Raw genomic sequence first — 20,815 nt, 5'->3', positions numbered from 1 at the left:
GCCTTGAAAGAGGTCTCAGGTCATCAGGTGGGCCCACCCCGTTCTGTTTGTGGGATCGAGGACAGTCCCTTAATCCCTCTGACCCTCAGTTTGATCCTCTGTAACTGGGTGTGATGCATCCTATCTCCCAGGATGAGTGTGAGGCTTAATGAGAGAATGAAAGGGTCTAGTCCAGTGCTTGGAACATAATAGGTGCTCAATAGATGGTGTGCCTTCCCCATCTCCCACTGTGTGGCTGTCACGGAGCTGGGCACAGAGTCTGGCTCTCCAGTCACCTCCAATCAGATAGAGTTTCTGCTTTCAGAGGTCATTCATTCATTCATTCATTCAACCAGCATTCAAGCAGCATTTCTGAGCACCTACTGTGCGCCGGGTGTTGGGACACAGAGTTGAATTAGACCACTGTCCTTTGGCCTTGAAAAGTTTATTTACTCATTCATTCAGCAACATCCACGGAGCCCTACTGTGGGTTTTGGCCTGGTGGGGGTGGCGTTGGGGGTAAAAGTGAGCATTGCTGGTGGGGGAGGGGATGAGGAGCAGTGAACCAGCCCCACAGCTCATGTCTCTGCGTCTGGGAAGAGCAGGAACCCGGAGAAGATGCTATTGGCACCTTCCATGCCCAGCAGGGAGTTCTTGTCTGTGGCCTGCAGGAAGACGTTCTCCCCCTCTTTCAGCTTGAGGACCACACCGCCCGTGGTGACCTGGAAGGTGTTCTGGACGTAGTCGCAGAAGGTAACCACCTTCTCCATGCGCTCTCGGCCCCGCATGAGGTTCACGCACAGATTCCCTCGAGAGCTGGCGTGGTAGGTGAAGTAGTAAATTCCGGGCACGTTGCAGGTGAACTTGCCACTTCGAGGTTCATAGTTGCGGTTCTCGTTGGTGATCACGTGGTCGAAACGGATGGTCTGGTCCCGCCGCAGGACACTGTTGATGGTCCTCGTGGCAGAGAAGGCGATTTTCTGCGTGGCCTTATAGTACCCTGATTCACCCTTGGGGCCACGGGGTCCAGGGGGCCCTGGGGAACCTTTGGGGCCAATGGGGCCCTTGGGCCCTACTTTGCCTGGTTTCCCAGGAGTCCCTGGGTCTCCCTTCTCCCCATACTCGCCATGGTCTCCAGCCAGCCCTGGCAGCCCTGGAAAAGGAGAGACAAGAGACATGATGGGCTAGGGATCACTGAGAACCAAAGGAAAGAGCCCTGGGCTGGGAGGCTGGGAGTCTGGCCGTGTGACCTTCGACATGTCCCTGCTCCTCTCTGGGCCTCAGCTTCCCTGTGTGGAAGAGGGGGCGTGGGGGGTCTCCTCTCAGCCCCGCTTTCCTGACAGCAATGGGACCTGACGCCTGAGGCGCAGACAGTGGTGTCTCCTCAGGGAAGGTGCTGGGCCTGCACTCCTCACCAGCTCATACAGTCCCCTTGTTCTGGCCTGGAGCTGGATAATGAATTCTTGGCCCACATGCTATCCCTCCTCACCCCCTCCCCCAGGGCAGACGACTTTACTCAATCCCGACATTCCTTTCACTGGAGCCTGGAAGTGGGCCCTGGAAACCTTCTCACGGCCACTCCAAGCAGCCGCTACCCCTCTGTTCGGCACAGTGTGAGAGAAAACCTCTTTTCCAGGAAAGTGGTGGAGTATTGTGGCCGAGAGCATGGGCCCGGGGGACAGACAGATGTCCTGCCACACCTGCTGTTATTAATCGTGTCACCTTGACGGAGTCACATTCTCTGGGGCTCAGCTTGCTCCTCTATAAAATGGGCATGAGGATATTTTGTGGGATTGTGAGGGTTACTTGCGATTATGTGAGGACAGCAGTTGGTTTTGGTTAAATGAACGAATGAACTACATTTTACGGGGGGGGGGTGTCTTGGTGGGAAGTCTCATTTGAACCCTGTGACAACCCCACAAAGAATCTGCCCACGTTTTATAGGTAAAGAAACCGCATTTCAGAGAGGGGAAGCCACCCACCCGGGAGGCAGCCTGGGGTTCTCTCTCTCTGCCTGGAGTTAGGGGTGAGAGAGCCACGGTCTGGTCTCAGCCTCGACACGGACTGGGCTCCCTTGGGCAAATCAGTAGCCTTTCCAGACATCAGTTTTCCAGGCTGTAAAATGGGACTTGGAATTCCCTCTTCACAAAGTCATTGCGGAGTGTTGGGGTGGGGGGAGCTTGGCAAGCTGACGGATTTGCAGGTGCTTTTGCGATCGCTAGGGTTGGCAGCTGTGACCGGGGAGGCAGGAGATGAGGCCTTGCTCAATGACATGAGCGTCTCTCCCCAAAGCCTGCAGTACCTTTCTCTCCCTTTACCCCTGGGGTCCCAGGTTTGCCATTAGGCCCCGGTGCGCCAGGGACGCCGGGAATGCCAGGGATGGCCGGGTGTCCGGTACAGCTGCTCTGGGCCCAGGAGACATCCGGCAGACCCAGGACCAGCAGCAGGGCCAGAACGCCGCCCCCCGGGGTCTTCATCACCGCCCCGTCTCAGTTACCGCCTGCAGGGGGGACAAGACGATGGAGTGGGTTACTACCATGGAGACTCGTAGCATGGGTTCAATCATTCATTCACCCCTTCACGTATTCACTGAGTGTGTCCTTTCCACCAGACCAGACCCTGCGCTGGGTGCTGGGGTAACACAGATATGGCTCCTGCTTTCATGGGGCTGGCGGTCTTAGGGGAAGGCGGACGATAAACAGGTCAACATACAAGTAAAGGGAAGTAGTGAGAGACTGTGCAGAGCTCTCTGTAGGAAACGCAGGGGTGCTTGGAGGGAGAGGGAGAGCAACTGGGGTTGAGGGGCAGGTGGATGGTTTTCTGGGGTGGGGGGGCGGCGGGCAGCCTCTCTGAGAGTGGCGTTCAGGCTGAGACCTGGAGGTTCAGGAAGGGCTGGAGCAAGAATGTTCTGGGAGGAAAGGAAGCAGGGGCAAAGGCCCAGAGATAAGAGAGCGCCCGGAGTGTTGAGGCCCCACAGGGAGGCCAGTGTGGCTGGAGGGGAGTGAGGGGTCAGAGGGATGAGGGGTCAAGGTTGTGGTTCTCGGGCTTTGGGTTTTCTTGCAAGCGTTCCTATTCATTAGAGTTTCTGAGTTCAGAGTTCCTGTGCTGTTTCCACAGTGGGCCACTTTACATCCTCAGAGCAGCCCTGCCTGGAGGAAGCTCTTGTTTTTATACCGAAGAGGACCCTGAAGCTCAGGGAGGCCCAGACACTTGCTCAGGGTCATACAGAAAGGACTGTAGCCAGGACTCAAACCCAGGCCCGTCTGCCTCTGAAGCCAGCTTCCCTGCCAGCACACCAGGCCGTCTCTGCTGATGGAATATTCTCAGGTCCCTCCAAAGGCCCGGGTAAGAGGGAAGCTCAGGCCCCTTCTGAATCCCGGAGAACTAGGAAGAACTGAGCTGTCTTGAGCTGGTCAGCACAGCCAGCTCCCCATAGCATTAGTTCTCAAGACAGAAGGGACCTCAAAACTCATCGAATCCAACGTTGCTTTAAAAATTTGAGGTGACGAGGTGGCTGGGCGGCGCCGTCAGTTAGGCATCTGACTCTTGGTTTCGGCTCAGATCGTGATCTTGGGGTGGTGAGATCGAGCCCCACGTCGGGCTCTGCACTCAGGGTGGAGTCTGCTTGGGATTCTCTCTCCCTCTCCCTTTCCCTCTCCCTCTGCCCCTCCCACTCCTGCTCGCTCTCTCTCTCTCTAAAATAAGGGAACCTTTAAAAAAAATTGAGGGTCATTCACATAATAAAAATTTAACCTAAAATGTTTATTTTTGCATAATACCAGTTCCCATTCTTCCTGGAGGTTTTACAAAATGACGGATTTGACAACTTCAATAACCCATGCATTGGACGCTTAGCCAGGCTCTGGGCCAAACACTTCATGTGCCGCTATCTCATTTCCCGTGGTCCTTACCACAGCCCCCCAGGAAAGCAACTGGCTTTCTCCTTCTCCAGACGGGGACACTGGGTATCAGAGAGGGTGGGAGCCCCGTCAGGGTTACGTGGCCGCCTTGTGGCTGGGATTCCAATCCACGTCCACTGGATCTTAAAACCCACAGGGTGTTCCCGTTAAGAGGCCGCTGAGCTTGGTGGTTCAAACGTGGGCTTTGGAGCGGACAGGCTGACAGGGGCCACTGTGCAGTGGCATTTTGAGCTGCGCTGGGTATGGGCGGCCGCTCAGTGGAGGAGACGTCCATCCTTACTGCTCAGCAGGCTCGGCGTCAGGGCCAGTGGTGAGAGGCCCGGTGTCAGAAGGATAGCAATGCGACCAGGGGCCGAATCAGCCTCTGCCACGTCTGGGTGAGGGCCTCAGGCAAGTCGCTTCTCTCTGGCGCCTCTCCCCTTCCATTAAATGGGGATAATACTAACCTCTGCCACGTAGGATTGGCAGGAGGACGGATGAGGTAGGGCCTGACATGGTGGAGATGCCAAATGACTATTAGCTCTTTTTGTATTATCCCCATCATCCAAGAATCCCCAAGCTTTGGGATATGACAGAGGATGGTTGGAAAAGTATAAAACAGGATCCAGCCCCTTTGGGAGATGGGGCTCGGGGAGAGGAGGTCTCAGGTGGAGGCAGCCCAGGAGTGGAGAGCTCCAAGCAGGGGGTGGGGGCATGAGGGCAGTGGGTCCAGACCCCCCATGAGACTCGGGCTTCCTGGGGAAGCAGGAGGTGGGGTGGGGGGGTAGTGGGAAGATCCGGGTTCTGGCTCATCTCAGGGGCCAGAGTCTCAGATTTGGGCAGGGACCTAGGATTCATCCGGTCTGACCCCTGTCCCCGCCACCCGTCACTACCGCAAGCCTTGCTCCTCACATCTTTCCCAGGTCCCCAGTCCTCCCATCTCCTTCCAGCACCCAACAGTCCCTTCCCACCCCCTCCCCAACTTGGAATCAGGCCAACTGGACATTGAACTCCCCCTCTGCTTCCAGCTCGCTGCATGACCTCAGGCAAGTCCCTTAACCTCTCTGAGCCTCTCTAGCTAAGCTAACTTCTACCTGTCAGGGCTGAGGATTAAATGAGGTGGAGTCTAAGAGGAATGAGGTCTCTTGTGGGGTGTCTGATCCCATCCCCTCCTTTACAAACATGAATCGGTTCACTCAGTGCTAACTAATAACTAATCTCAACTCCACCTACAAGTCAAATTCTTTCCTTGAAAGAGTCAAGCTGAGCTTTCTCAGCAGACCGAGAGGACATGAGAGGAGGCAGGTGTTGGAGAAATGCTGGGCTGGGTGGAGGGGGACCTGGGTTCTAATTTCATCTCTGCCTCTGACATATCTTGAACCAGGTCATTCGCTAAACTCTGGGTGAGCTTGGCCTCCTTCGGGGCTCCCAGTGCCCCTAAAAGGTTCTATTACTCCCAGAGAGGGTCCAGGCTGAGAAAAGTTACATGCCTCGCCCCAGGTCACCAGCACCTAAGAGACAGGAGCAGGACTCAGCTTGAGTCTTGGTGGCTCCCATGTTAGGCTGCCTCCCATCACTTGGGGCCCCGGATAGCAGTAGACTCCCAAGCGCATCCCCAGGGAGTCTGACTCCCCAGGTCTGGGATTGGGCCCGGGGATCCACACGGTTAATCGCCCCCAGTGGCTCTGAGGCAGGGGACGCAAGGGCTCCCCTTTGGAAATTCTGCCATATTGGTCCTGCTGGCCAGTCCCCCCAGGCGCCGAACCCCATCCTCACCTGGGAACCTGGTGTCCGGTGATGCCGCTGGGCCGGGCAGCACTGGGGCCAGGAGCCAGGTCCTTGCTGCTCTCAGGCCAAAGCGGAAGTCCCATTCCCCAGAGATAGGAAGGGCCTTCCCCAGACAGCCCCCACCCACGGGCCCAGCAGGACGGCCCCCTCCACTCTTAGCCCATCCAGGCAGTTTCAGGTCCCATTTCTGCAATCTGGAGGGGTTTACTGTAAATGGGGAGGGTGGTTGTCCAGTTTGGTTTCGCCAGCTCAGCAGCTGTTGGGGGAACAGGCTGTGCTGGGAGAATGTCCACAACTGGTGATTTGCGTGCCAGGGCCCCCGGCCTTGTGATCCCCTCCAGCAGACATGGGTGTTCCTCACTGAAATGAGAACATGGCTGGCCTGATGCCTGAGCACTGGATTTGGAGTCAGAAACCGTGATTCATATTCTGGCTCTGCCACTCATGAGAGAGCTTGATTCCTGAGGTCTCAAATGGGGGCCTAAATGTTCTCCGCCAAGAGGACTCGAGGGAGCCCCAGTTTCCTCTGCTAGATGATGGGACTATAATGACAAATGCTCTGTAGACGGCACAGGGCGCTGGGGGGCTCATTTGCGATCGTGGAGGAGAAAGTGGAGCATAAACTAGAAAGTACAAGGCACGTGTTAATTGTTAATTCCATGACATGTCTCAGGCTTCCCTTTTCTGGGCTCATCTTCTCTGCCTTCTTCCCCTTCTATACTTGCCCTGTTCTCAGAAAATTATCTAGTAATGAATTTTAAATGCAGTCATTATTTATTGAGAGCCCTTCCTCTGCTTACAGCAAGGCATGGGCTTATTGCTTGCTGATCCTGGAATCACACCAGGTCAGGGCTGGAGACGGGCTTGGAGGTCAGCCAGCTCATTCGCCTTGCCTTAAATATGGGAAAACTGAGGCCAAGAGAGGAGAAAGTCATCACTGAACAAATGTCTATCACGAGCCTCTCCGTGCTAGATGCTGGGCGCAGAGTCACAGGCAGGTCAGCCATGGCTCTTGTCCCCATGGAGAGTTTCTTCTACTGGGGGAGACTGGTGTTAAACATCGAATGAAGCAGTGGTCTCATGGCCTCTGCGATAAATGTCAGAGAAAAGAGGGGACTAGGAGCACCTGGGTGGCTCAGCTGGTTGAGCATCGGACTCTTGGTTTTGGCTGGAGCCCACACCTCATACAAGTGGCAGCTGCAGGACTCAGAGACAGGCATCCCTGGCACCAGGGTATCAGCCAGCTTGCTGAGGCTGCATCTAAGGCAATATGATGCTCCTCGCAGGGATGGGTGCCCCTCACAAGGATGGGTGCCCCTCGCAGGGATGGATGCCCCTCACAGGGATGGATGCCCCTCGCAGGGATGGGTGCCCCTCGCAGGGATGGATGCCCCTCGCAGGGATGGATGCCCCTCGCAGGGCTGGGTGCCCCTCACAAGGATGGATACCCCTCACAGGGATGGGTGCCCCTCACAGGGATGGGTGGCCCTCGCAGGGATGGGTGCCCAGCCAGAGCCAGGAGCTGCCACAGGTCAGGAGGGCCCCACTTGACATCTGTGCTTGGAGACAGAACATCTTTGGGCTTGTGGATGCGGATTGATGGAATTTAAGGGTTACCTGCAGTGGGTATTAGGGAAAGAAGAGACTAGTTTGGTAAAGCCAAAGGGTCTCTGGGCTCGGCCAACTATAGACTCGAAGGGACTCGGCCTGGATGAGGAGGGGAAGACAGTGGATTCTGAGCAGGGAGAAGGGTAGAGTTCCGTACCACTTAGTCTCTGAACCCATAAAATTGTAAATTCGTAGGTTGCAGGTCCAGAGTTCTTCTGAAGGTCCCCAAGGGCCGCCTGGGCTTCTAATTCTTTGGTGCCTGATGGCAATGAGAAAAGGTGAGTTTGAACTTGGGGTTCAAGGAGACAGCTTGAGACTAAGAGCAGGAGGCAGCAGGGAGGGGAGGACGGGCATGGGCTTAGCAATCAGCCTCTCCCAAGTTTGAATCCCAGCTTTGCCTTGGTCTAGCTATGTGGCCTCAGGCATATTTACTGGCCTCAGTTTCCCCATATATGAAGGGAAGGCATGGGTTGTGGGGGGCCAGTGAAGTAACCTGGCACATCCAGCCTTCTGCAGGCCCCCCATGCGAACCTGGGGACAGTGTTATATATATGAAGAGAAGACCGAATTCTTTGAGCCTGGGTGCATGGGAGCCATGCCCGGATCAGGGACCAGGAGTGGAGGGGTGTCTGGGCCTCGGCCTCTGAGTCGGAGTCAGCTGCTCTGCCTTGCATCCCTGGCACAGAAGGGATGATCCCTACCGAGTGTGGGAGAAGAGGCGTACAGCTTCTCAAAATTCTGTGGTCTAAAAGAGATTCCTTGAGGCTTGGGGTGTCTTTTTCTTCTTTTTACTGATTTTATTTATTTATTTTGTCCCGTGGGGGAGGGGCCGCATGAGAGGGAGAGAGAGACTGTCAAGCAGACTCAAGCCACCACTTGGGGTGTCCTATTCTTGTTCCTGTCCCACCTCCACTGCTCCTCGCCTGCCCCCCTTCGAAGCCCTCGCCAGGTTCCCCTCAGCCCAGCAGACAAGCTGGCATTTTCAAAGGCCTGTCTCTCCTGACAAAGCGAGAACAACAAGGAAACAATTACGGAAAATAAAAACGGCACAAAAATTGTCGTTTCCAAAGTACAGGTTTCTCATCTGACACCGTGGTCTACATAAACGGTGTATTGACTTTTTAAACAAAAGAGAGCTGAGAAGAAAGATGTATCAGTTGGGGCACTGCTGGGTAGACTGCTAAGTGGCTGATGGAGGAGAGCCGCGAGGGGTGGCCCCGTGACTGGCCCTGTCCCTGCCAGAGGCACCCCCTGACCCAGCCAGGGTTCCTAGGCCCTTGCCTCTGTTTCCACTCTGTGTGTGCATGCGTGTGTGTGCACACAGGATTTTGCTGTACCACCAGATTTGGGAACCTAGGCTCTAAAAAGTCACCTAGTTTGTGATCCAAGGCTCTGGAAGGCACTGCGGGGACACACATGGGAGAATCAGGGAAGGGGTCGTGGAGGAGGTGATCTTTGCGTTGACCCCTGACAGCTGAGTGTGTATTATCCAGGTGGATGGAGGACTAGTGTGAGCGGGGTGAGGGCTCTGCAGGATGAAGAAACAACATGGCAAAGGCAGGAGGGTGTGGACTGGCTCCTTTCACAAACAAAGGAGCCAGAGTGGGTGGAGCTGGTGGTGGGCGCTGCAGCGGCAGCCCCCGTGGGTCAGTGCCTCTGTGAGCTCCGTGGGGTCTCGTGGAAGCAGGCTGAGATCCCAGCCAGGCCGGGGCAGGTTCTCCTTGGGTCTCCGTGGGTCTGAGGCCGGACGGGCAGTCTGCCCGGGAAAGTTACACTTTTTATCTTTTTTGAACTTGACCTGTCAACCCTTCTCAGGGTCACCACAGTGAAAGGGCTGTGGCTAGTGTCGGGCCTCCTGGTCCTCCAACAAGGATCATGCCAGCTAGGCCCAACCGTCAGGAGCCTTGCATGGAAGCCTGCCGGCCTCGGGGCAGCACTCATTTTCTTTGAGCTCCTGGGGGCTCCCAGAGTCTGTCAGTTGTTTGGGGTGAATCAGACAACTGGGAGGACAGATTCTCTCTCTCTTACTGGCTCATGTCCATCTCACTCATTCATTTACTCTGCTTTTAGTCACTCATTTACCCACTATTCATTCATTCATTCGCCCCAACTAACTCATTAATTCAGTACAAATCCACTGCACTTCTGTTCTTGGTCTACATTGGGCTTACCTGAGCCCCAACCCCTCCTGTGACAGGTGCAGCCACAATTCAACATAGGTCTGGGAATTCAAACACTCCCGTTTACCTGTGAGCATGGATAACTTTAATGACAGTAGCACCTCTCACCCAAATAAGTGACAGCAGATGGCCCACTGGGGACCTCTTGCGGCCTTCCATCACACTCTCCGAAATGGCCACAGGACGCTGAGTGTCTCAACACTGGCGCCAACCTTTACTGAGCACCAGCTAGAGGCTCTGTCTAAATCTAGAGCCTGCAGATGGCTGCGGCAGGTGCAAAGCTGAGGATGAAGAGGCCCGCTTCTTCGAGAACTTGGCAGTGGGAAGCCTGAGCCGTGCATATTTATCAATTTATTTATTTATTTATTTCTGTATCTCCTTGCGTTTCCCGAGACTTGGTGTTGTGTGTGGGGGGGGATCCATTGACAGTATTAGAAGGTGTTGGTTAAGTCTCAAAGCAGTGACTCCTGAAGGAGCTCAGAGGAGGGAGAGAATGTGGGGCAGGGGGCAGGGCGGGCTTCCTGGAGGAGGAGTCCCTCAGGTGGGGAGAGTGGCCCAAGCACAGCGGTTCTTGCAGGGAAGCTGAGGGAGGTGGGACGGCCCTGGGGCTGGAGCGGGCCTGACTGCCCTAGTCAGGGAAGAGCAGGAAGCCAGAGAAGACGCTGTCCGAGCCTTCGGTGCCCACCATCCCGTTGTAGTCGTTGACGGCCAGCCACACCTGTTCGCCCACCGGCAGCCTCAACAGCACACCGCCCGAGCTGACCTGCTTGCTGTTGGACATGTGGTCACAGAAGGTGGTCACCTTGGCACCACCCCGGTACAGGTTCACGCACAGGTTGGCCGTCTGTGACGTGTGGTACACGAAGTAGTAAAGCCCCGGGACTTTGCAGGTGAACTTGCCGGTGCTTATGTCATAATCCCCCTGCGGGTTGGTGATGACTGTGTTGAACTTGACCAGGCTGTTGGGCCTGGGGTACTGGGCCGTCTGCCGTGTGACTGTGAACACGGACTGGTGCTTCTGCTTGTATCTGCCCTCCTCGCCCGGCTCCCCTGGGGGTCCTATGAGCCCGGGAACCCCTGGAATCCCAGAGGTCCCCATGGGGCCATTTTTCCCGGGAAAGCCAGGTGTGCCGGGTTCTCCCTTCTGACCCTTGGGTCCTCGTGTTCCAGGGATAGCTGGGATTCCTGGGGAGAGAGCAGGTGGGAAGGAGGTGATGGGGCAGGGGACAGGGACCCTGGAGGTGTCCTCCAGGGGACATAACACCAGAGTTTAGCCTCTGGAACCTCCTTCCCCAGATGGACTATCACCTGGAGTCCTGCCTCCCTATGGACTTGCCCTCTGACCGTGGCTAAGGTGGCTCCCCTGTCGGTCGGCCTCAGTTTCCACATTTATGATGGAGAGGGTAAGCCCAGCCAGCATCAGGATGTGTCGGAGCTCGTTCTAACACGACTTTGTAGCACGTAACCAACCCCTTCCCCACAAACAAATGTACCTATAACTTTGTATTATTTTTTAAAAGAGGGCCCTCAACATTTTATAAGCTTCAGAACTCCACAAAACTTGCGTCCGTTCCTGAGACGGAACCACCCCGGACCAGCTTAGCACGTGGGAAGCACTGGATGGAGCCACACGGAAACTGCCCCACTAAGGGGTTGTTGTCTCCCCTGGCCCCATGCAGCCCCCCAGAGCCCCTTATGACACCTGGGCTGGTTCAGCTTCTCTCGTGGTACAGATGAGGAAACTGAGGCCGGAGACTCGCTCAAGGCCAAGCAGCCAGTAGGAGGTGGAGTCAGGATTGGAAAGTCAATCTGGCTGAGTCCTAGTCCCAGAGAGTGTGATTCTTGTGACAGCCCTGATTCTCTGAGCCTCTGTGAGATTTTTCTCCCCTTGTCCAAACCGTACTCATCTTTTAGGGCCTGGCTCTAGTCTCCTCTTGCCGGAAACCCTCTCTGGCCAAGCCTACCAGCCCTCATGGCCGCTTCCTCCTCTGACTTCCTTACGGTTGGCTGTCTGTGCCGACCTATTTGTGACAGATCCTCCCTCTATGGCTTTGTGAGCCTTTTAGGTCCTGGGGTTAGGAGAGGGGGATCAGGATCCAATGGACCTAGGTGAAAGCTGCCTGACCCTGGGCGGGTGACCTCCCCTCCCTGAGCCTCTGCATGACCAACTGAGGAAAGGGCGTAATAGAACAGATCCCAGAGAGCTGCTGGGAGCTTGGAGCGGGACAGTGAGCATTCCAGGCACCGCATAGGAAGTGCTCAGGAAGGTCAGCTCCTGGTGAGGCCTGCAAGGTGTGCAGGGCCTTGTCTCATCCTTCAGGGTAGCTTCCAGCAACTGATTGGGAGGGGGAGGACATGCCGTGGGAAGGGGCTTGAACAGGCAGTGCGGAGGGTAGTGGCTAAAGGCATGGCCTTTGGCGTAGGACAGGAGTCCATTGTGACTTTGGGTAAGTTGCTCAGTCTCTCTGAACCTCAGCTTTGACATGTATAAAATGGCCACCAGGCACTTTTTTAAAAGGATTTTGGCCACAGTTTTCTCACTTGTAAGACAGAGTTAACAATTTTATCTACCCCATAAGGTAAACATATGCTGAGCATTTGGAACCATGCCTGGCATATAGTAGGAGCTCGATAATTGGTTGCCATCGGCCACCCTAGGCCACGAGATGGCCAGAGGCAGCTGTGCAGGTGAGTCTGCCGGTTCTCGAAAAATGGCAGACCTGGGGGCCTCATTTGGCTAACCCTGAATCAGAGAATTCCTTCTGGAATGTTGGCAAAATTCCATTCTAGTGCCAGGAGTGAAGATGACAGTGGGGAAATTCCTAAGGACATTCCTCATCCCTGGCCTGCCCCCACGCCCCCGCCTCTGCCGCCCCCATCACCTCTGTCCAACCTCACCCCAGTCTCACCCACACTGGCTCCAGACACACCTGCATCCCAGATATGCACCTTCTGACTGAGAAGGCGCCCCCAGACTCCAGCGCTTGCCCAGCACCCGCACCCCCTCATGTCCTCAGCCCCCTTTGCTCACGCTAGGACTTGCCCATCGTTCTGCAATCCTGACTTCTCACTCCCCGTGCCCCCAACTAGGGGGATGGAGGTGAGCACAGATCTCCGATAAAAACAATACCAGCTATAACATGCACAGCCTATGCATCCCCGAGACCTTACCGTGTGCGCGGTGCCGTTTTACATTTCAACTTGTTTAATCATCCCAGCACCCCTATGCACTAGGTACTACCATCTCCCCATTTGACAGATGAAGACACTGAGGCACTTCGCACAGGGAAGTGGTAGGACTGGGATTTGAACCCTCGCCATCTGTGTGTTGTGGACACTCACTGTGTGGGCCCCACCCCCCAGAAGTCCATGCTGCAGGGCAGGGGGTAGAGGGGCTGTAATCAAAGAGCACAGCACTTTAGAGTTTGCCAAAGGTCTTCAGGATCATCTCCTGTGATCCTCCCTGCCACGTCCCGGCACGGGTGCTCTTGTTCGCTCCCTGGTGTCAGACGAGACCCTGAGGCACAAAATTGGGGAACAGGGAGGACCGAGTCCTGGGCTCTAAGAAGAAATGGGCTACACCTGCCAGGAAAGCTGGACTCTGCTCTGGGAGTCTTGCCAACAAGTCGCTGTCCTCCTCCCCCCAGCTTAGCCCCAGATGGACACTTTGCCCGCTGTCCCCAGGCTTCAGGTGACCCCTTCCCAGCAGGCCGGCAGACTCACCTGGCTCACCCTTGGGCCCCGGCCATCCATCGTATCCATCCTTCCCGGGGGCCCCTGGTAGGCCTGGCGTCCCGGGGATCCCGTAGCAGCCTGTGCTGGCCCGGCTCCCAAGCGGCAAAGCCAGCAGGAGCAGCATCAGGTTTAGTCCAAGGCGGGGCCGGGAGCTGGACCCCATGTCCATCCTGGGGAAGGATCTGGGTGGGGAGAGAGCTGAGTTGGCCCACCCAGCCCCTCATCCACCCTCCTCACTCTCTTGTTCCCCAGGCCGGTCCTTCTCAGCCCTCCAGAGCCTACCTCCCCTCCCCAGGCCCCTTGCCCCTTGGGGTTTGGGACTGCAGGATGGATGGGGGATGGGACCTCTTCTCTGAGCCCAGGCCCTTAGCTCTCAGCGATGGGGACCCTCCTTCCTCTCACCAATCAAGTTGTCCCCATGTTTCAGGGAGGCGGTAGGGGGAAGCTGCCATTTGCCCTCACCTGGGGTTGGGGGGTTCTTGGCCTCACCTGGGGTGGCAGGATTCTGGTCTGGTCACGGAGATGTCCTCAAATCTGCTTCCCCTCTCTGGGGCAGGAAGACACCGTGTCAGAGTAGACACAGCAAGGAGGGCCCACAGCAGACTGGGCGGCCCCCTCCCCTCTGCTCACCCTGCCCCCAATCCCACATCCCCTTTCCCATAATTTGTCCTGACTCAATACTTTCTTTTGGGTACTGAGCCCGGCTGACCGCAGCAATGCCCCTGTGTTCCCCACCCTAGGGTCATGCGTGTCTGAAATGAGGAAATGTCCACTGCCCCGGATCTGCTGGAGGGAGTGTGTGTGTGTGTGTGTCCAGTTCAGCCCAACCCCATTTGTTGGGATTTACTGAGCCTGAGACAGCTGTTTTACAATGTCCCTAGGAGGAAGTTATAACCCCCTTTGCAGATGAAGAAACTGAGTCTCAGGTGGTGAAAGCCCTTACCAAAAATCACGTGTAAATGGTTTCTTAAGGTCCAAAGCCTTGCTCTGGCCCCTCTGCTTAGCTGCTCCCAGAAACAAGCCTCACACACACTTGTCAAGTGGCAGGCTTTATTCTAGAATCTTCCATCTGCCCCCCTCATTTGTTACACTTGGGAGTGGACACCCAGGATGGGCAAGACTCGACAGCAGGCAGCCTGCTGTGGTGGACAGACTCTTGCTATGGAGTCAGTGGCCTCGGATCTCCTTCCGGCCCTGCCACTCCCTTGCTCTGAGGCCCTCCGCAAACCACTCTAGGCTTCAGTCTTCCCATCTGTATACTGGGTGGTGGGGGAGGCCCAGGCTTTGCATGTGGGTGCCTCTTCCTTTGCTGGGGCCCCTGATGATTCATCTCTGGCACCCCTGCATCTGGTCTTGGAGTCTGTGATGGTTGGTGCAGGGTTGGGGGCTGGGGCCAGGCTGGCAGAGCCGGGAGAGGCTCCTCTCCTCTCTTCCTCTTCTGCTCCTATGACATTCTGAGGAGGAAGGGGCTGTTGAGCAGTTGAGGGTTCCAACCCTGACCCCCCCCACCTGCCACCGGTGTCCCTCAGGGTGAGGCCTTCGACTTCTCTGAGCATCGGTTCCTCCTCCATATATGGGGGTTTCCAATCACTCCCATGCGGGGCAGTGGTGAGGACCCAGCGCGTGAAGCATGTGCAGTGCTTAGGCTGGAGCAGGAGTTCACAGCTCCGCCCCTGCCCACCAAGTGACCCTTAGGGCCTCGGTCTCCCCATCTGTCCCTCCACCCTGTGGCCCAGGGTTGCAGAGTGTGGGCTGAGAGTAAGGATGTGAATGAACTTGGCCTCAGAAGTCCCCAGCAGGGGGAGGGCTGGGAAGAGCAAAAACTAGACACAGCCTTGGTGGGGGGCCCCCCCATCTTCCGTTCTCAGCTTGTTTGCGCCTGGGTCTGTGTTGTCCAGCAGGTGGCAGCCTCGGCCCATGCTCAGCCTGCCTTGCCCCGCAGCCAGGCTCCAACTCCGCCTGAGCCTGTTCCCCTCCTCCAGGCCTGGCCAGCGATTTGCCTCAGGGAGGCTGGGGGCGGGGAGGGGGGGTTGCATCTCGGTGGAATTTAGGATAAGGAGCAACCAGACACTCCCTGCACTCACGTTTCTCTAGCCTGGTCTCTCCCACCACTTACAGGGGCTGCACTCCTGACATCTTCGAGTCCCATTGCAATGAAAGGAGCTCCCCACTTTGGGGTCAGGCAGAGCTGGTTCAAATCTAGGTCCTGCCACTCTCTAGCAGTGTGACCATGGGTAGGGATCTCCTTTCTCTGAGCCTCAGTTAAGAGGGATTGCTAAGATTCAGTGCATCAGTGGCTACGAAATGTCCAGCACATCGTAGGTGCTCAAAGATCTGTTTCATTTCCTGGTCCATGGGAGCGTGTATTCTGGGCAGGGAGGCAGAGAGCTGGGGCAGAGCGGAGGCCCGAAGGAGGCAGAGGGGCCGGAGGAGTCCAGCTCGGAGCTGGGGCTGCAGCGGGCTCACCCTCTTCTTCCCGACCCCCAGAAGCTGTTGGTGGGGCAGCCCTGCCCCAGGAGAGGGTCTTGGGAGTCTGTCAGAACCCTGGGAGGGGGGAGGTATGGGTTTGTGAGGGCTCCCAGGCTGCCTGTGTGTCAGTTAGTAGGTGGCAGAGACCGTTCCTGTGGCTCAGAGAATGGCCCAGTGGGAGCGCGAGCGTGTGTGAGGGTCAGCGGGTGAGAGAACCGGGGCATTTCTAAGGCACATGCGTGTTGGAGGGTGAGGAGGACGTGTGCACCTGCGCGGCAGGGGTGTGTCTGGGACACATGTCACGAGGTTGTGTGTGTGTGTGTGTGTGTACTTCTGACAGTTTAGGAGGGGCACTCGGGTATCTGAGGCAGGGAGCACCTGGGTATGACAGCACGTACACCCCAAGTATGTCTGCATGTTTGAAGGTGTAACGAGTGTGCATGTCCAGGGCTGTGCACGGGGCGTCAGGGAGTGGCTTGGGTATGTGCTGAGGGAGGGGATCACTGTGCCGTGTTTCAGTGGGGAGTCGGCAGGTCTCAGTCCGGGAATGTGGGTCCACGTGCATCTCGCGGGAGACGAGTGTGCATGTGTGGTGTGTGTAGAGGGCACAAGTGGTTTCCTTTGGGAAAATGCACAGGGCATTAGACATCCTCAGGACTGAACTCCCGGCCTCTTATTGTCTTCACATTCAAAGGACATGGTGGGGCTTCTTGCCTCTGAGCAGCTCTGGACAGGCTAAGTGGGACCCTGGGAATAGGCACCATGAGTGCTCCAGACCTTCTCAGTCCTAGCCCCGGAGGGGTGCCCAGCCCAGGAGGGAGGCAGCCCCAGCCTCCATGCCTGCTCAGGGGGAAGCCCAGGGCTGGACTCAGGAAACCTGGCTTTGGGGAGGAGTTGGGTCAGGTTGGCTTGGGCCAACTGCTCCCCATCTCTGAGTCTTGCCCGCTGGTTCAGGGTTGAAAAGCAGGTGTCACTTGTCAGGCATGTGGCTGTGGGGGCTGGCAAGGGTCACAGTTACACACACACAGGCTTGGATACCAGTAAGATCCGGGTTCAAATCCCAACTCCTCTTCTTCAACACTGACCTTGGGCTTTATGTCCACCCCCACGCTCCAGCCTGCTTCATTATCCGGAAAGTAGGGTCGTGATACCCGCCTCACCCCTCAGCTGTACAGATTAAACAAAATACAGTAATAGCTCAAACTTCCATAGCCCTTACTATGAATCAGGCACTGCTCTGCAGTTTTCATGTACTAAGTCATTCAATCCTCCCAACAAGCCTTTGATTAGGAAGTGCCGTTGTTATTCCCGTTTTACAGATAAGGAAACTGAGTTCCCTGAAGTTATATCATACACACACGGTTGGCCAACTGGTAAGTGGTGGCCCTAGGATTTGAACCCAGGCCGATGAGGCTCCCAGGACCTGCTAAATACATGTTGTAAAATACAAAATATGGGCCTGCCTTGTAAGCACTCAACACTGTCATTCTTATGCTCCCTCTCAGCGTCCAGCGTAGCAACCGAACCTCAGGCTCAGCACACACGGACTCAGGTGTTTATTCTAGAAAGAATTCTAAGAAATCCATCTTCTTACACTGTGCAGTGGGCAGCAAGTTCTCGGGGCCCCGGGAGCCAGCCCTCTCCCTCAGACAGCTAAAGCAACAGCACCCCCGTACAGAGCAGACCATAGAAACCAGAGAGGTGGAGGGAGTGGGCCAGAGTCACACAGCAGGAAGCATGTGCGGCCAGGGGCGGGAGGGTCCTTCCCGGGCTCAGATGGACGGGAAGATGAGGAAGCCGCTGAAGACGCTATCCGCCTCAGAACCCTGGTAAATGCGGCCCTTGGCGGGGTCTTTTTCAATCCAGACCTGGTCCCCTTGCTGTAGCTGGAGAACCATACCCCCGGACACCACCTGGAAAATTCCCTTGCTGTTGGTGTCACAGAAGCCCAAGGAGCGCCGGAACAGGCCCCTCCCAGACGACACGATGGACAGGCAGATGTCCCACTTGGACACCACCTGGAAAGTGAAGTAATAGTAGCCGGGCACAGCACAGAGGAACCGGCCCGTGTGGTTCTGGTATGGGCCTTCCTGGTTGGTGATGACCGTGTCGAAGATGACCACGTTGCCACCCATTGGTGGGTTCCGCCTTATGGCTGAGAAGGCCGGCCGTGGCTGGTCCTTGATGTTTCCTGGGTTGCCCTTGATGCCTTTCGGTCCTGGGAAGCCAGGGAGCCCCAGGGGGCCACTGGGCCCAGGGAAGCCCATGTTGCCAGGGCTTCCCGGGGACCCAGGGTCCCCTTGGTCTCCTTTAAGGCCTCGGATGCCCGTCCGCATGCCAGGAGCCCCTGTGGGGAGAAAGGCCAGATCTGGAGGGGGAGTCCAGTGTCCACCAGTCCTCAGGGAGATAGCTGGGACTCTTGACTGCTGTGGGATAGAGGAGGGGGGAGTGCCTGGGCCTTCAAGACCTCGATTCTGGCTGGCTGTGTGACCTTGGGCAAGTGTTTCAACCTCTGAGCCTCAGCTTCCTTATCTCTAAAGTGGAGAAAAGTGGGAGCAGGTACTTGGAAGCTGTCAGGTTCTGGCAAAAACAGGACACGGGTTCCTCCGCTGGGCCCTGCCCATGGCTGTGTCCTCCACACCCCGCTGGGCCACTGCCCTTGACTTCTTCAGCTTCGGGACTACATTTAGGAGGCCTGGATGCCAATTATTGCAAATGTCTATGCAGATCTTTCTGGTCTGCTATGGACTGGGAGGCTCAAGGGGACTGAGACTTTCCCTTTCCACTCTGAGCATGTCCTCCTCCCTTTTCCTTCACCCCCAACCTTTTTTCTAGAATGTGAGTTTCTGAAGCCGGAAGGGGCTGGGAATGGGGAAGCAGGGACAGATTTGGGTGGCGAGGGGGACCTGGAAGGAAGCAAAAAGGATAGTTGCCATGAATTAATCCTTTCTATGTGCCAGGTGGGTTTATTGTTTCGTTTTATAGACGAGGAAACCGAGGCTCAGAGAGGGTCAGTAACTTGCTCAAGGTCACACAGCAAGATGAGTCTCCTCTGTCTAAAGGCTAGCGCCTTATTCATTCTGGTAACTGAACAATAACCCAGGACTGTGCACTGCTCCAAGACCTTTCACATTTGTTGCTTGTGGTGGTCCGTGAGAAAGAGGACTCAAGCAGGAAGGGATATACAGAGAGGCCTGGCAGCCTGGGGACATGCTGAGGGAGGAGGCTAGGTTCCCCTTGGCCCCTGGGACCAAGTGCAGAGTGTAGGGGCTTCACGCGGGGGCCCAGGTGGATTCCTGCTTCTTGGTGCCACCCCCAAGCCTCCACCCGGAGGCCAGGCCCAGCCAAGGGATGAGGGGCTGGGGTCTAGAGGGACGGGCTTACCGGGCTCCCCTTGCTCCCCCTTGAGGCCTGGCCGTCCGTCTCGGCCGGGTGGTCCTGCAGCCCCATTCCTCCCGTTCGGTGCTCGGCACACATCCTGGGTCACTGTAGAGGCCAGGGATATGGCCAGCACACAGACCACCAGCCAGCCCCACGGGGCTTCCATGATGCCACTGTGGAGACATGGGGCAGGGCTAGATCTCACACACTCACACACACCCATCCCGTACGTACACTTGAATCCCACACCTACAGTGATATCTACACATCCCCCACCACTGAAGCACATACACACCTCAAAGGCCTTCGATGTCTGCCTTCCACCCAGCTCCAGTGACCCCACACATATATGAAGAACCAGAAATTTGCACAGATACCCACAAACTGAGCACACCCACAGAGTTACACACTTAGATGCACAAACCTAGCCTCTGATCCCACACCTACAAACACAGTGAGCAAACTCAAAATCCACTACACACTCCTAGATGCACAAATTGACACCCAAATAGACTCCATTTCTCACTTGGCCAGACACCCACATTCATATACTCCTACAGATGATCAATTCCATTGAACAAATATTTATTGAGCGCCTACTCCTTATTTAATTAACACTCTCTCACCCAGATGGCAGAGCTGTGCGTACACACAGGAATTCACAGCCCCCTGACACAACACGTGTGCTCACTCTCCTACACACTCAGCCCCTTTCAGCACCCACCGGACCCTCTATGGGACCCCTGTGCTGGCTCTGACACTCCCAGCCTTTCTCCAGCTTCTTGTGTTTTTTTGGGGGGGGGGCGTCCAAACCCAGGAACTCTGGTTAGAGGGGATGGTTCTATGTCACCACCTCCCACTATCTCCCAAACCTGAGGAATGAAGAGGTTCTGGATCAGGGCTCCCCTGCCCCCCCACACCCCGCCAACTCTGTCCTGGCCCAGAACCCTGGGGCAGTGTTCTCCCTTTCCTGCCTTTGTAGTCTAGCCCCCTAGGCCAGCTCCCCTGGCTCCCTGAACTTCACAGCCCCCTCCCCGCTCCTCGGGCGCTGGCCTCACCTGCCTCAGCTGGGCGACAGTGCAGCTGGATGCTCCTGTCCTCCACCCAGGGGCCCAGGGACCGCTGTGGGACACCCAGCAGGGGTGGTGCCTGCCTGGCTGTGGCCAAGTTTCACATCCTTTCCTACTTCCCCTTCTCCTTCCCTGGGCCGCCCTGCCATGCCCCAGGGGCCAGAGGCCTCCCGGAGACAGTTTGAGCAGACCTCAGCAAGACTGGGACACTGGACATCCCCCCTTCTCCCCGCCCACGCACGCAAGCTGGTGTGGGGGCAGGGACAGCAAGGCGGGAGTCTGCAAGGACGGAGGCCAAGGAGGGGGTCCTGGGTGGGGTATGAGAACCAGGGAAACACAGAACGTCAGGGCAGATGGAGTTTTTTTAAAAGTCAGTAACTTGTAAGACTTTTTCACGATTATGAAAGCAACATGTATTCATTGTCAAAAGCTTGGAAAATACAGAAAAACACAAAGGACAGTGCGGTAGTGAGGAGAAGCTTAGTAATCAGCTTTCTAGACCTGCCACTTCCTAGTTGCCCTTGGGAAGTTACTTAACCTCCTGGAGCCTCGGTTTTCTTATTCATAAATTGGGAACAACAGATTCCACCTCATCGGAGTATTATAAAGTTTCAATGACATAATATACATACAAAACACTTGGCACGTGAGGAACACTTCATAATTAGCTTTTATCAAATTTAAAAAACAGCAACAAAAGCCCATA

General features: G+C 56.1%; 3 protein-coding genes across 4 annotated transcripts; all 3 read right to left on the bottom strand.

The window, feature by feature from the left end:
• Positions 1-414: 414 nt before the first annotated feature.
• Positions 415-5,814, bottom strand: C1QB (complement C1q B chain). The gene is made up of 3 exons (XM_044913900.1): positions 5,655-5,814; positions 2,282-2,479; positions 415-1,132 (listed from the first exon to the last, which is right to left on the bottom strand). Exons 2-3 carry the CDS (start codon positions 2,454-2,456, stop codon positions 558-560), a joined length of 750 nt encoding a protein of 249 aa, XP_044769835.1. The 5' UTR covers positions 2,457-2,479; positions 5,655-5,814; the 3' UTR covers positions 415-557.
• A 3,913-nt stretch (positions 5,815-9,727) lies between these two features.
• On the bottom strand, positions 9,728-13,804 carry C1QC (complement C1q C chain). Its single transcript, XM_021684392.2, has 3 exons — positions 13,679-13,804; positions 13,178-13,371; positions 9,728-10,639 (listed from the first exon to the last, which is right to left on the bottom strand). Exons 2-3 carry the CDS (start codon positions 13,356-13,358, stop codon positions 10,083-10,085), a joined length of 738 nt encoding a protein of 245 aa, XP_021540067.2. The 5' UTR covers positions 13,359-13,371; positions 13,679-13,804; the 3' UTR covers positions 9,728-10,082.
• A 638-nt stretch (positions 13,805-14,442) lies between these two features.
• Positions 14,443-20,236, bottom strand: C1QA (complement C1q A chain). 2 transcript variants are annotated; one of them, XR_006539885.1, is made up of 4 exons: positions 20,098-20,236; positions 19,043-19,212; positions 17,122-18,005; positions 14,443-14,643 (listed from the first exon to the last, which is right to left on the bottom strand). XR_006539885.1 is itself a non-coding variant. In XM_021683534.1 (3 exons), the coding sequence occupies exons 2-3, from the start codon at positions 19,203-19,205 to the stop codon at positions 17,431-17,433; spliced, it is 738 nt and encodes a 245-aa protein (XP_021539209.1). In that variant the 5' UTR covers positions 19,206-19,212; positions 20,102-20,236; the 3' UTR covers positions 17,156-17,430. The 2 variants fall into 2 exon arrangements, 1 of the variants encoding a protein (XP_021539209.1); XM_021683534.1 differs by lacking the exon at positions 14,443-14,643 and having other exon boundaries at positions 17,156-18,005; positions 20,102-20,236.
• Positions 20,237-20,815: the final 579 nt, after the last annotated feature.

This window comes from Neomonachus schauinslandi, chromosome 4 (genome assembly GCF_002201575.2).
Source record: "Neomonachus schauinslandi chromosome 4, ASM220157v2, whole genome shotgun sequence".
NCBI lineage: Eukaryota > Metazoa > Chordata > Mammalia > Carnivora > Phocidae > Neomonachus > Neomonachus schauinslandi.
The sequence above is the reverse complement of the archived record's forward strand: the minus strand, read 5'-3'. Positions and strand labels throughout refer to the sequence as shown.

Coding starts and splice junctions, on each gene's coding strand:
- C1QC (XM_021684392.2), bottom strand. CDS start 13,358: ATGGACATGGGGTCCAGCTCCCGGCCCCGCCTTGGACTAAACCTGATG. Junction 10,640..13,177: donor GGGGCCCAAGGGTGAGCCAG/GTGAGTCTGCCG, acceptor CTCTCTCCCCAG/GAATCCCAGCTATCCCTGGA.
- C1QA (XM_021683534.1), bottom strand. CDS start 19,205: ATGGAAGCCCCGTGGGGCTGGCTGGTGGTCTGTGTGCTGGCCATATCC. Junction 18,006..19,042: donor GGGGGAGCAAGGGGAGCCCG/GTAAGCCCGTCC, acceptor TTCTCCCCACAG/GGGCTCCTGGCATGCGGACG.
- C1QB (XM_044913900.1), bottom strand. CDS start 2,456: ATGAAGACCCCGGGGGGCGGCGTTCTGGCCCTGCTGCTGGTCCTGGGT. Junction 1,133..2,281: donor AGGGGTAAAGGGAGAGAAAG/GTACTGCAGGCT, acceptor CTCCTTTTCCAG/GGCTGCCAGGGCTGGCTGGA.